General features: G+C 42.5%; 10 protein-coding genes across 10 annotated transcripts; all 10 read left to right on the forward strand.

Annotated features, from left to right (window-relative positions):
- LSM04_004793 (uncharacterized protein) lies at positions 1–805 on the forward strand (the record flags this gene model as incomplete). Its single annotated transcript, XM_067332089.1, has 1 exon — positions 1–805. A coding segment is annotated over one exon (805 nt), but the record flags the coding sequence as incomplete, so codon positions are not given.
- Positions 806–931: 126 nt separating this feature from the next.
- Positions 932–1,378, forward strand: LSM04_004902 (GNAT domain; the record flags this gene model as incomplete). Its single annotated transcript, XM_067332090.1, has 1 exon — positions 932–1,378. The coding sequence occupies one exon, from the start codon at positions 932–934 to the stop codon at positions 1,376–1,378; it is 447 nt and encodes a 148-aa protein (XP_067194034.1).
- A 203-nt stretch (positions 1,379–1,581) lies between these two features.
- On the forward strand, positions 1,582–2,691 carry LSM04_006679 (SH3-like domain; the record flags this gene model as incomplete). The annotated part of the gene is made up of 1 exon (XM_067332091.1): positions 1,582–2,691. The coding sequence occupies one exon, from the start codon at positions 1,582–1,584 to the stop codon at positions 2,689–2,691; it is 1,110 nt and encodes a 369-aa protein (XP_067194038.1).
- A 407-nt stretch (positions 2,692–3,098) lies between these two features.
- Positions 3,099–3,704, forward strand: LSM04_001097 (uncharacterized protein; the record flags this gene model as incomplete). The annotated part of the gene is made up of 1 exon (XM_067332093.1): positions 3,099–3,704. The coding sequence occupies one exon, from the start codon at positions 3,099–3,101 to the stop codon at positions 3,702–3,704; it is 606 nt and encodes a 201-aa protein (XP_067194018.1).
- Positions 3,705–3,847: 143 nt separating this feature from the next.
- LSM04_001906 (uncharacterized protein) lies at positions 3,848–4,357 on the forward strand (the record flags this gene model as incomplete). The annotated part of the gene is made up of 1 exon (XM_067332094.1): positions 3,848–4,357. The coding sequence occupies one exon, from the start codon at positions 3,848–3,850 to the stop codon at positions 4,355–4,357; it is 510 nt and encodes a 169-aa protein (XP_067194023.1).
- A 163-nt stretch (positions 4,358–4,520) lies between these two features.
- Positions 4,521–4,859, forward strand: LSM04_001861 (uncharacterized protein; the record flags this gene model as incomplete). Its single annotated transcript, XM_067332095.1, has 1 exon — positions 4,521–4,859. One exon carries the CDS (start codon positions 4,521–4,523, stop codon positions 4,857–4,859), a length of 339 nt encoding a protein of 112 aa, XP_067194022.1.
- Positions 4,860–5,041: 182 nt separating this feature from the next.
- LSM04_006123 (uncharacterized protein) lies at positions 5,042–7,876 on the forward strand (the record flags this gene model as incomplete). The annotated part of the gene is made up of 1 exon (XM_067332096.1): positions 5,042–7,876. One exon carries the CDS (start codon positions 5,042–5,044, stop codon positions 7,874–7,876), a length of 2,835 nt encoding a protein of 944 aa, XP_067194036.1.
- A 378-nt stretch (positions 7,877–8,254) lies between these two features.
- Positions 8,255–9,226, forward strand: LSM04_006184 (uncharacterized protein; the record flags this gene model as incomplete). The annotated part of the gene is made up of 1 exon (XM_067332097.1): positions 8,255–9,226. One exon carries the CDS (start codon positions 8,255–8,257, stop codon positions 9,224–9,226), a length of 972 nt encoding a protein of 323 aa, XP_067194037.1.
- Positions 9,227–9,412: 186 nt separating this feature from the next.
- LSM04_003682 (uncharacterized protein) lies at positions 9,413–10,390 on the forward strand (the record flags this gene model as incomplete). The annotated part of the gene is made up of 1 exon (XM_067332098.1): positions 9,413–10,390. One exon carries the CDS (start codon positions 9,413–9,415, stop codon positions 10,388–10,390), a length of 978 nt encoding a protein of 325 aa, XP_067194031.1.
- Positions 10,391–10,723: 333 nt separating this feature from the next.
- Positions 10,724–12,238, forward strand: LSM04_009213 (uncharacterized protein; the record flags this gene model as incomplete). The annotated part of the gene is made up of 2 exons (XM_067332099.1): positions 10,724–10,800; positions 10,876–12,238. 2 exons carry the CDS (start codon positions 10,724–10,726, stop codon positions 12,236–12,238), a joined length of 1,440 nt encoding a protein of 479 aa, XP_067194044.1.
- Positions 12,239–12,719: the final 481 nt, after the last annotated feature.

Genomic DNA, 12,719 nt, shown 5'->3' on the forward strand with positions numbered 1-12,719 from the left:
TGGACAGGCATCAACAACAGCGACAGCAGCAGAAGCCAAGCCATCACCATTTGGACAGGCACCAACAACAGCGACAGCAGCAGGAGTTAGGCCATCACCATTTGGACAGGCATCAACAACAGCGACAGCAGCAGAAGCCAAGCCATCACCATTTGGACAGGCAGCAACAACAGCGACAGCAGCAGAAGCCAAGCCATCACCATTTGGACAGGCAGCAACAACAGCGACAGCAGCAGAAGCCAAGCCATCACCATTTGGACAGTCGAATACACAAATGGGTGCCGGTATCTTACCCTCAGGTTCTGCAGTTGTGGTGGAAAGTGGAAAATTGCTCCCGACGTTTAATAAATCAGCTTTTGGTCTGAATGCATTCGCTGCTCAAGGAGGATCTTTTGTATCGAACCCTACTGTAGTTTCTGGTGCTTTAAGTAAGGCGAAAGTTCCCGGTGAAAGTGGTTTTGGTAATATTGTTGCTCCCCCTAGTGGTGTTGGAGTGGTTTCGGGCGGGAGTGCTTTTGCTCCCCAAGGTTCAGCGTTTGGTTCTACACTGATGGTGAGAGAAAGTGCCTTTGGAAAGTCTGGTTCATTTGGACGTGCTGTCTTTGGTGCTGGTGGTACAAGTGCTGCCGGAGGTTTTTTAAGTCCTCCTAGCGGAACCGCGTTGGCTTCGCCGTTCGCTGGCGGCTCTGCAACAACAAGTGCGTTTGGCAATAGTAGTTCTGCGTTTCAGTCTTCGTCGCTTTCGAGCATAGCAGGGAACTATAAAGCCACTCCACAGTTTAAGAGTGTTTTCCGTCCCCAGTAGGTTTTTTTGAAGTAGATACCCTTTCTTGAATTGTTTGCGATGTAGAGAAAAGAAAAACTGTCCGATGTTTGTGTGGTCTTACTCGTTGGATATCTGTTTCTCAACCTAATTTTTTAAGAGGAAAGGATGACAGAAGAGTATAGTGACCTGGAAATGAGGGACCTTGCGCAGGAAGATGTACCAAGTCTTCTGGAGTTGCTCAGTCACTTGACAGATGCCCCCGAGCTTGATCCATCATCTATGCGACGTATCGCCGACTCACGTCGTGAAGCAGGGATAGTGACAAAGGTATTTGTGCATAGGCCAACCTGTAAGGTCGTCGGTACAGCTTCACTTTTGGTTGAACCCAAGTTTACCAGAGGAGGAAGGTCCGTTGGGCACATTGAAGATGTCGTTGTTGATCCAGCATACAGAGGAAAGAAGCTCGGTAAAGCATTACTTAAGAGTCTTTGTGACATTGCTCGTTCACGAGGATGCTATAAAGTTATTCTTGATTCTGCAGAAAGTTCAATAGAATATTATGAAAAGTTGGATTTTCGAGTTTGCGAGCGGCAGATGAGGCTTGATCTATAGGAGCGTGCTATATAATTCCGATGTTTTTGAGTAAATATCTCTATTTTATTAACTTTGGTAAATGCATATATATATATATATATATATATATAACATATGTGTGATTTTAATTAATTATATGATGGTTATTATTATTATTATTGTTATTATTTCTTTCACTTTGTTGGTTTTGTGGTACCTTCCTTTCCCAAAGACTATCACATATGCAGCAGCAAGAGCAACTTGTTGGAGGCCAGTACCGTGTGATCAGGCTTCTTGGCAGCGGTGCGTTTGGAGATGCCTTCTTAGTGGAAAACTCTAAAGACGGTTCTCAGTACGTACTTAAACGTTGTAAGAACACATCGGATAATGGCCTGGTACTTGCTGAAGCAAGAAATATGTTGCTAACCACGAGTGACCATGTAGTACGGTGTTTTCGTGCTTGGGTTGAGCCGGTGGATAAAAGGTGCTGTATACTACTGGAGTACTGTAACGGCGGTGACTTGGAGGAATACCTTCGTCTTGCCTTTCCTTTTACAGAAAAGCAACTTATTTCCATGTTTGCACAGTTACTCTTGGGCCTAGACCACGTTCATCTGAAGCACCTGATTCATCGTGATATAAAATTACAAAATTTGTTGCTGCAGAGTACAACAGGTATTTTAAAGATTGGTGATTTCGGTCTCAGTAAAGCCCTTAGATTCACTGATGAAGTTTCTGTTACACGTTTGGGTACACCGCAGTACTTGTCGCCAGAGGTGATAACTGGTTTGGAGTACACTAGGAAGACCGATGTATGGAGCATGGGAGTGGCTTTTTATAGGCTCATGACGAACAGGCTGCCGTTTCCAGCGAGTAGCGTGGAGGAGATCTACGAAAACCTCGGTAAGAAACGAGCTGTACACCCGTGTCGGTTGGTAGAAGGCTACTCTGAATCTCTTGGCGATTTAATAATGAAAATGCTAACTAAAAGTCGTACGAAACGACCAAATGTCAGAGATCTGCTTGCACTTCCACTCTTTACCTCTGTGCTTTGTGTGTGGCCGTGGCAGCTGCCACGTCTTAAAGGGACTACATGCCTTTTTGTTTGTCGACCCCAGACCAGTGTCAATGTGCGGTCTCAGCCATCTTTGAAGGCTGAGCGCATTGGTGAGTTTTCCTATGGAGATCAGGTCTTTGTGAGCAATGATTGCCTCCATAATGATGGAATGATCTGGTACCGCGTTCTATATCCATTGGAGGGCTATTGTATTAAGGCTACTGACCGTGGTAGACATCTTTTTCAAAGGGTGGATGACCCAACACGATGCTCCCCCATTACCTCACCAAGGTAGAGACATTCTTTTTTTTTTTTTTCGCCTTTCTGTCTCTATCTCTTTTTTTTTATCTATCTATCTATCTATCTAATAGTGTTATATTAGGGATAATTATCTTTTCTATTCAAGTGGCTGATTTCTTTAGTCTTGTGTTTTGATTATCTTATTTTTTCACATGTTCTACGGAATCTCGCTGTTCTCGTCTTTTCATCACAAGAAATAGTCCCCCCTCTTATATTATTATTGTTATTATTATTTGAATTTTTCTGAATGCGGGTAGGGGTATATTTATTTCACGCTTTGTTATTTACATTCCTGTGTATTTTCTTCCCTCGTCACACATGAATTTGTATTTCTGTGCTACTCTTTAACTTTTCATTCTATCTCTCTTTCTCCCTTACGCCTTCTAGTATACACAATTAGAGATGTATCGTCTGCAGTTTCTTGTTGCACCTACTAGCGTTTTGGTTAGATCCCTAACAGGGTACAACACTGTACTTGGAACTGGGACTTTGCCACAGGGGTTTGTAAGAACTCTACAGGAGGATTTGAAAGAAGAGGAAGTATACCGGACACAGTCTGGAATTGGTGAAACCCTTCGAAATTGCATTAGACAGAGTGATTTAGACCACATTGAAAGCCCAGAGTCTGATGCCGCACATTTGCAGAAGGTAGAATCTATGATGGAGAATCTTTTTAGCAAAATCCCACTACCCCCAAACCCAATGGAGACTGCGTTGGCACCTACTGAGGAAGAATTAAAGGAAAGGGAAGAGCATGAATTGCTGAAAGAGGCAGTTCGTGAGCAGTATATTCGTCAAAAGGCGCATAAATTGGCAGAAGATGCCAGGATATCTGAGGCAATGCAACGCTACGGATTTGATAATGAGGACCAAAAAGTTTCCAAATCTTTAAAAGGAAATAACACAAATGATGATTCACTAGAAATTCGCCGAAAGATTGACGATATGAAACGTCAATTGGAAAGACTTGAGAAACTCCTTGAGTCAAAGTCTCCCAGTTCATGTTAAATATTTCCATTTCTGTATATATATATATATATATATATATATGCTCTCTATGTCACTGAATATGGTTTCCTTTTTTATTTCGTTTACTGTTGAGGTTTCACCATGGTAGTTGTTTCTTTTTTTTTCCTCCTTTACTAGTACCTATGCTTAATAGATTGTTCATTAGTGGTGCGGATCTAAGGGGATGCCACATCACACTCTCTAGCACTTTTACTCAGCGCAGATACTGGGCGAAACCGAAGAAACGTCCCAAGGTGGGCCAAGGTTTCCATGAGAAGGCCCAAAAATGGCGTGAAGAGTACCTTCTTGATAGACACCGCATCCTCGCCGACAGTCTCCGTGCATATGTGGAGTTTAGTGCCTCAAGGCGCACAGAACCATGGGACACACGATTTGAGCCCTTTGATCGTGTGGAGAAGGACGGTGTTTATGTGCTGATGCGATACCTTATGGAGGATAAGTTCCAACTGTGTAATTACCATCATCGACCTGTCAAACGATTGTTTTGCAACGTTGGACTCATGGGACCACAGATATCAACGAAAGCACGATGGAAACCATATCGCTACGCAACGAATCCCGCATCAACTACGAAAGCAGAAAGGATATTTCAGAAAGACAAAACTGTCTTTACGCATGGTCACAATGATTAGAGAACACAAGCACTGTGAATTGACTACTGAGCAGTTGTTTCTTCAAAAATGAAATGAAAGAAGCAAAAGATTTATCCATTTTTTTTTTTTTTGCATTTAATATGAATATTATTTAACTACATAACATGCCACTTTTTTTTCTTTTTCCTCTAGTTTGCCTCTCATGCGTACGGGGAGCCCATCAAGAAAGAAGACTCGAAAGGAAGGTCAGGTATGTGAAACGAGAGAGATTATCAAGGAGGGTAAGGAAGAAGTTGGAGCACATGACCATGATATCCCGTATGCTCCAAAGGCGGAACATGAGCAGAAGGTAAGCAATGTCCAAGATACTGAGGAGTCTGTTTCTACTGACTCCAACTCTTCTGATAGTGAAGGTGAACTTCTAGCAGAAGGTGAAAACCTAACTGGAACGGCACTGAGGGATTTCCTGCAGCGTAATTTTCTTGATTATATAGATAGAAAGAGTCTATGCTTTGCTGATTTAGAGGAAGGGGATGTGTAACAGAATGCGCTCTCACAAGGACAGAAAGGAAAGAAAAAAATAGAGACAAATATTACATTAATTGTGAATTTCCTTCTCTTCTTATAACGTTTATATGTTGTTAATTATATTACTTTAACAACTGTGTGTATTTTTATCTGTGTGTATTCCTCATTTTTCTTCAGAAGGAAAAGGACTAAAGGATGGCTCGTACCAGTTTCCGTATTGCTGTATCAGATAAGTGTGCCCTATATTTTTCTAGCGCGAAAGATATTCAGTATTTGAGTGGAAAAGAAGCGCTTCTATTTGGGATTGCAAAAGAAACAGTTACCGGAGCTTTTGTATTAGTGGTATCAAATGCCAAAGATAACGGAAAATCACTCATGAAAAGCTTTTGTACCCACTTTGCCGAAAGTTTCACTACTCCTAGTGGGTCATATAAACAATTCAGTATGTCATTTATAGATGATTCAGCTGGAGATTTATTGCAGTACCGATGTGATCGAATCAGTGACATTGATGCTATTATTGATGAAGAAGAAGGTAAACATAGATGCTGTTCATTAAAGGTTTCTGTGGTTCATCCCACCAGTGGTTCTTTTAATTTTTCTGATATTCACTTAACAGTGCTTATTTGGAACGAAGGGATACTAGACACTGATTTTGTTCTTGCAACAGAACGTGTTGCATCGGTATTTGAAACCAGAATTCCGTCAATATATGTTTATTTTGAATCAATTAATGTATCTTTGGTAAAACACTGCTTAAGCATGCTCTATGATCTCCGTTCGGCCTGTGAGACGAGGGTTTTTGGGGTTGATCAAAAGGTTAGTTCTCAGGTTCGATTGCAGGATGTGAGGGCATGGTCAATTTTTTTGAATGAATTTCAACATTTCGCTCCACAGTCAGAGGGACCTTATTTTATAAATCTGAATCCCAAGCTGGTAGTTGGGGAAAAGTTGGCACATGCCATATCTAAGGGTTCTAGCTATGTTGTAGCAGAAGAAGGTAATTCAAGTTTTGTAGACTTTGTTGTATTTCCTTTGGGTAATACTAAAGAAGGGGTTGTTCATCGAAGCATTTATTCCCCACACTGTCGCGTAACGTATGAAAAAGGTATAGTTTACCTTCGCCCTGAATGTGGGATGACGTATGTCAACGGACAATTGCTTTCTTCTGAAATTGTGCTTCGACACAATGATCGTATTGTGTTGGGAAAGGAAATGGCTTTTCGTTTCGTTATGGTGTCAACTAATTTGCCGCTTACTTCGTCTTCTCGAATTTTGGATTGGGAATTGTGTTGTAAGGAATTTGATTACGTGACATCAAATACTCTAAAACAAGCTGAGTGTAATCAACTTGAAAGAGATTTGAGTCAACTAAAAGAAGATTATGAGGTACTTTCCCGGCAACTTCAAATAGAGCGCGGGAGTGATGATAAGGCTTGGTTGATTCTGAGCAATCCTCCCAGTGATTATACTGCATCATTCGTGTGGCATTTGGGATGGATGAAGGTAGGTGACTCAGTTACCCTGGGTCCAAAAGGAGACATTGATCTCCCATTTCTTAATACTCTTGGAGTTATATCCCGTACAAATGTTGGCTTCACGTACAATTGTGGATCGGTATCTTTGAAACTTACACACTGTAACCGTTTTCTAAATGGGGACAGTATCTTTTCTGTTTGTTTACAACCTGTTGTCTCTGCTGGCAGTAATCGTACTAAAAATAAGGCGTATGCAGGAAAAGAGTTGGAAGCGTTTTCTGAGGATGATATTTGTGAACTTCGAAATAGACTATTTGAGCTTCAATGGTCGATAACACTTCTCTTTGATTTTGCCTTTCCCCAAGAGAAGGCGCGCTCAGGTAGTCCTTTGAGTGATCCTTACCACGCAAGAAGAGCCCAGATGAGCAATGACGATATATTAACATCGACAAAACTCAAACTGCAAAACATTACACATATGGCGGAGAAAATGACGGAGGCCATCCGAATGATAGGTTTTCAGTTGATGAATGAAATCAACAATGGATTTTCAACTACCAAGAGAGATACTTGTGCGATAGAAAATGGTGGGAGTACTACAAAAGATCTCTTAAATCAAATCAACAGCGATACAAAGCTATCACACGATTTACTTCTTCGGGTGCAACAATTAGTGGGAAAAATGCTTATCGAAGAAGATACACAAGGATGGGGAGACAAAGTACAATCTGGTGGCACGTTGAAAATCAAAAATTTTGGTAATCTATCTTGCAATGACATCAGAACAAGGATATTGAATATCAAGGCCAAGTGCTTTTGTGCTTCTCCAGAACTTGTGCGACGGATGGGAAATACGCTAGATGTTCTCTCTGGAAGTTCAGACCCCAAAATGCTTTGGGAGCGCTATGTGAAGGTGTTGGATGCACTGATGAAGCCGCACACTGATGTTTCAACCGCGGCCGCCTCCAAGCGGCAGGGACTTGTGTACGCCCTCGTGGACGTTCTCGTGGCGCTTGACTACGTCGTGCGGGGCGGACTTCTCACTGAGGACGGCGCGGGGGTTGAGGGCCGCCTGCCGGTGTGGGCTGCGATCGCCGATCTCGTGCCCGCCGCCTTCCCGCCCCGCCCCTCCCGCCGGCCGACGCCCCGCCGTGTCTCCCGCCCCCCCACCCCGCGAGACCGCCCGGCCGGACACACACGCCCAGCGGATCCCGCACGGCGGGCTGCATCGTCCGGGAAGTCCCCGCGTGGCCTGCGAAGTCTCACTCCCACAGGCACAACAGTACGCAAAAACAGTAAACCTGCCGGTCTGAGAAGCACGCCCACGTCTCCTAGAGTAGGTGAAAGGGCAGTGGGGACAGGTAGCAGTGCTCCACGACTGGGCGCCATATCATTAGTACAACGCAGACTGCGAGGGACAACAGTTGTTGGTGCAGGAAGAGCAACAACTCGAGGGGGAGCGCGCACCATGTCTCCCAAATCTCCACGTTTACGTGGTGCGTTAGACGATTTGGCTGTCGGACGAAAAAAAAAGACGCTCGATGGTGGATAGGGTTGTTTTTTTTTTTTCACTTTATTCTATTCTCTTGCGTCAAGCACCCTTTGAGTGCGCATCAAGGAAAGATAAAAAATCGAAGTAGACATCGTGATTTGGTAATTGATGCGGAAGCGGAATTCCCTTCTCTGGAGAGATGACTGTTTTACTATTAACGCCGACTTTCTCACCCTTTTTTTTGTTCCATTGTCGAGAATTCATGAAGCTTTTCTTGCTTCTGACGCTGACATGTGTTTTTTTTTTTCTCATTTCTTCTTACTTTAATATACATATGGCTCATACACACACTCACAGACATAGACACATATACACTATCTTTCTCTCTCTCTTTCTCTATCTCTCTTAAAAACGAACTGAAGGGAAGTAAAGAACAAAATGTCTTTGGCAGTCGTTAAAAATCCTTTGAGTAGTAAGAGTAGCGGTGGTGTGTGGTTTCTTTTTGGTCACAATAGCGATGTGCTGAGCATTGCAACTGACGGTAGTGATGTTTTCGCTACCTGTGATGCAGGAGGTGTTGGGCTTTTGTGGAAGCATAATAGATCTGCTTATGATGGAGGGCCTATGCATGTTTGTGGGATCAAAACTGGTGGTCCTGCCATCCTTGATGCATGCTTTTTGAATCATACACGTTTGTGCACTGCTCAAGGTGACGGAAATGTTGGTGTATGGAATGTTGAAACTGCGCAGTGTGTAGATTCTATTTGTCGTAAATCAGGTCGAGGGAGATCGAGCGATTGGTCTGTAATAAATTCACTAACTGTTTTGGATGGCAAGCTTATTGTTTACGGTGGTGACGATGGATTTTTGGTCTTATGTGACCCTTTACAAAATAAGATTTTCTCAACCATTAATATGCGTGTACCAATTACGTCAGTTGTTGCATCTTCTGATTCATTGTTCGTTGCTGATGTGCTTGGAGGCATTCGCTGCCTTGATACTCGTGTCCTCAGAAGTCTATACATCTTGAGAACCCACCGTGATGTTGTGAGTAGTTTGGTTCTTAACGATGATGCCACAATGTTGGTATCATACGGCATGGACAACCTGTTGGCTCTGTGGGATGTAGCACCGTTTGCACTTAGCGCGAGTGATCGCTTACTTCATCGGTGCAATATACACCAAGGTGAATCACGTAACTTATTGCGTTGTGACTGGTCAAAGAAAGGAACTATTTTGGTCCCTGCTGGAGATGGAAAAATTTTCCGTGTTAACGCTTCGTTGTTCGAAGAGGTTAAAATGACGCTCCCTGTGAGTCATCAGGAGGAGCCTGCACAGTGTGTGGCTTTCCTGGGCGATGAAGTTGCTGCAAGTTGTGCCAGATCTGAGGTAATATTACAGCCCGCATAATATAGAAAGGAAATAAAGTTCATATATTTGTATAATAAGATATATATTGCTTGTTCTTGCTTGTTTGTATTTTTGACCTGCGTTAGATTTACATAACAGTTAATCATGACCCCATTTTCTTTTCTTCTTGAATAATAAATCTTTTGAATGAATTAGAGGTGGAAAAAGAAAAAAGAAAAAGTGCTGATGGGAGGCACAAAGGGAAGGCGTGGGACTCCACAGTATTTGCTTAGTGCCGATGATACTCCTGAGGGGACCTTTGCCGTGATTGACCCCTTAAGTCAAAGACTATTTGTGCCTCAAACTTCTATGCTTGACACACTTGCAATGCACAGAGCAGGGGTGCCATCCCTGTGCCGCTTGTACTTGCAAGGCCGCTGCCGCCAGGGAAATTCTTGCTATCAGGCTCATGCTGATGCTACTGTGGTCCAGCAGCTACGGGAAGTTGCGCTTAAAGAGCCAACCTGTTGTGAAAAACACGGTGCAAAAAGTGACACCACCTGTGTGCCAAAGGAGCTAGTGGTCATTGTAACTGAGAATAACTATATAGGGTCTCTCCTTAGAACAACATTGGAACATGTTACCATGACCAGGGGTCTCCGAAGTCTTCTTAAAAAGCATTCCTCTGAAGATGATTCGGTAGAACCTGTGGTTGTTGTTCCTTTAAGTTCACTCTGTCGACTTCATGGTTCTGGTCCTTGCTGTCGCTTCGGCCGTGAGTGCAACTTCGTGCATCTCTGTCGTGATCTAATTGCTAAATTAAAAAATAGAGAAAATAAGAGGGATAATGAAAATGCAAACTCCTCCCGGGATCTGGCGACATCGACATCTCTACTACCACTACTACCACCACCACCACCACCATTACAAGTTACAGACACGTCTTCTGTAGTCTTATCAACATCGCAATCAAACACCAAGAATCTGGCGGCACAAAACGAACCAAGTCTTATAATGGGGATCAGTCCAGTACAGTTTTCTTCTTCTCAAAGCATTTTCTTCAGCAAGCATACGGGTAATGGAGTTATGTCACTTTCTGGTACGCCGAAGCTAAGTACTTCGCCAGTACTTTCTCGGTCTTACAACTCCACATCACTTGGAATTGTCTGGCGACACAATCCATATGGAGGAACATCTTCTGCATCATCTGTTGTTGAAACTTGAAACAAAGAAAAAAACGCCAAGAGTGAAGAAAAAAAAAAAGAAGGAATTAAGGATTTTTTTTTTTCCAGTGAGGGTTAGAATTGGTTTGTGACTAGTGAAGCATACCGTCCTTTTAATTTAGCGTGTTTCCTTATTCACTTTTTTTTTTGTCTAGCCTTTTTCATTGGGGTTTTAGAGTGGTGTCTTGCTTTATTTCATTCCGCTTCGCGAATTTGGTTAATTACAATTGACCTGAGGACTGTTTTAAGTGAGTTTCCCTTTTTCTTTTTCTGGGTTTTCTTTTCTTCCCTTTTGTATTTGCATGGTAGATGGGAGTGGAGAGAGCGATACTCCATGGAATGCTCTACGCTATCATTTGAATTGGAGAGTTCGGTTTCTGATACACCGCCGAGCGAACTACCCCCAGTCGAGTCGAATCGCATTGAATAAGTAGAAAATACACATTCGCCTATGGTGCGATCGGAACATCTTAATCACCCCTCCAGAGAAATTATAGTACAAAAAAAGCTCCAAGCACATGCAGTTGTACGTTGTACAACTACTGAAAGCTATGATTCTCATGAATTTCCAATTTTACTCTCGGTACAGAAGAAGGCGTCAGGATTTTCATTGGAACGCTCACTTCGTTCAGTCACTCACTTCTTAACTGCGAAACCTGAGCCAGACTTTCAGGAGAGGCATATTATTCTTGAGGATTCATTGGCCCAACCCGCCCAATTTCTAATACGTCAGGTGATGCGGAAAAACGGTTGTGGCGATAATCCCATTAATCATCTTGGTGTAGTTGTTGAGAGTTTTTCCCTTAAACAATTATTAGATGTTTCTGCCTTTTCAGTGCCTGAGAAAGATATATTTGTATTTAAGATGCTACCCCAGTCTTATCACCCTTCTGGAGCAGAAAAACCTACTAATAATACCAGTGACGGTATAGCGGGAACCTACGCTTCATCCCTCAGCTCTCATGGGGATGTTGGTCTGCAGCTTCTCTTTAGGGGGACAGCTGCTGTTTTCTCGGTGGCAAAAGAGTATTTTCAAAAGGTAGAAATAAGATTTGTATCATCCACCGAACGGAATGTGTGGCTAGAGTGGTTTAAGAAGATTTGCGCTGCTTTTTTGTTAGACTCTATTCGTACAGGTGGTGATTCAAAACTTTCTTCCAGTGATATGAAGAAACTTGTAGAAGAAAGCAATCGGGTTCTGCAAGAAAAACCAACACCTGCCGTAATTGAAAGATATATTGATTTTTTCCTTACTTCTGCAGGTCGCGAAGTTGTCGACAAATCTAAAGAAATGGGAGTTACAGATCCGAGTGATGTTCCCAGTGGTGGTATTCTCCGTATCGAATTAGTGGATGATCAGTATGAAACTCGACGTTTCGCCTACAAAAAATGCGCGAAACAGTCTGAGTGTGGTGATCAAGGGGGAGAAGAAGAATATATCGTAATGTACCCAACCACTGTATCTCAGCATGTAAGGATGGTTTCCAAGCACAAAGTGCCTGTATCGCAGTTACGTGTCATTGTAGAAGAACACTGGGGAAATAACTTCTTTCTTGAGCAGAATGCAGGAGCCACAGATTCTGAGAGAAAATCTCTCTTTGGAGCGTACCAAAGGCAGCTCATCTGGCGCCAGCCTTCATACGCTGCGATACAGCCATCTACTAGTAAAGATTTTGCCATAACTGGGACTATTAGGCTTCAAACGAACAGTTTCCTAAATCGTATCAAGTGGTTTGAGTCGGTTTTGCGGAAGCTTGTTATCTACCTCTCCCGTGTTCGCGAAGAAAAACAGGGCCGAGAGTTCTCCAGTAGTCCAATACCAGGAGCCTCGTCGCTTTTGCCAGAGTAGACGTGACCAAACCCTGGTGATAGTGGAGCAGTAACCTCTAGATAAATAAATACAAGGTTGCACACACATATGTTTATCTATCTATCATTCCATCATTATATATATATATATATATATGTCTGTGTGTGTATTCATTTCTGTTTTCCATTTGTTTTTGGTCCTTCTCTTTCTTTCCTTATTTTTTTATTCTTGTATGTCTATTACAAAAATTCTGGGGTCTCTATTTTTCACGCAATAACAGGAATAAAATTGCTTATATTGCATGGTATTCGAGACTCGCTCGTACCTATAGAGGAGTGGGTTTATTTTTATTTTCGTTCTCAGAGGCACAATATTCTTCACGCAAATAGGCGGAAAAGAATTTTTTTCCCCCACTCTCGTAAAGTGAGTAAATGTTTTTTTAATTTTTAATTTTTCCTGATTCCTCTCTTGAGCATGCATCGTTGCTTTTTTTTATTTATTTGCGCCTTATTCCATTTTA

Source organism: Trypanosoma melophagium (assembly GCF_022059095.1).
Source record: "Trypanosoma melophagium isolate St. Kilda chromosome Unknown ctg14segment0, whole genome shotgun sequence".
Lineage (NCBI taxonomy): Eukaryota > Euglenozoa > Kinetoplastea > Trypanosomatida > Trypanosomatidae > Trypanosoma > Trypanosoma melophagium.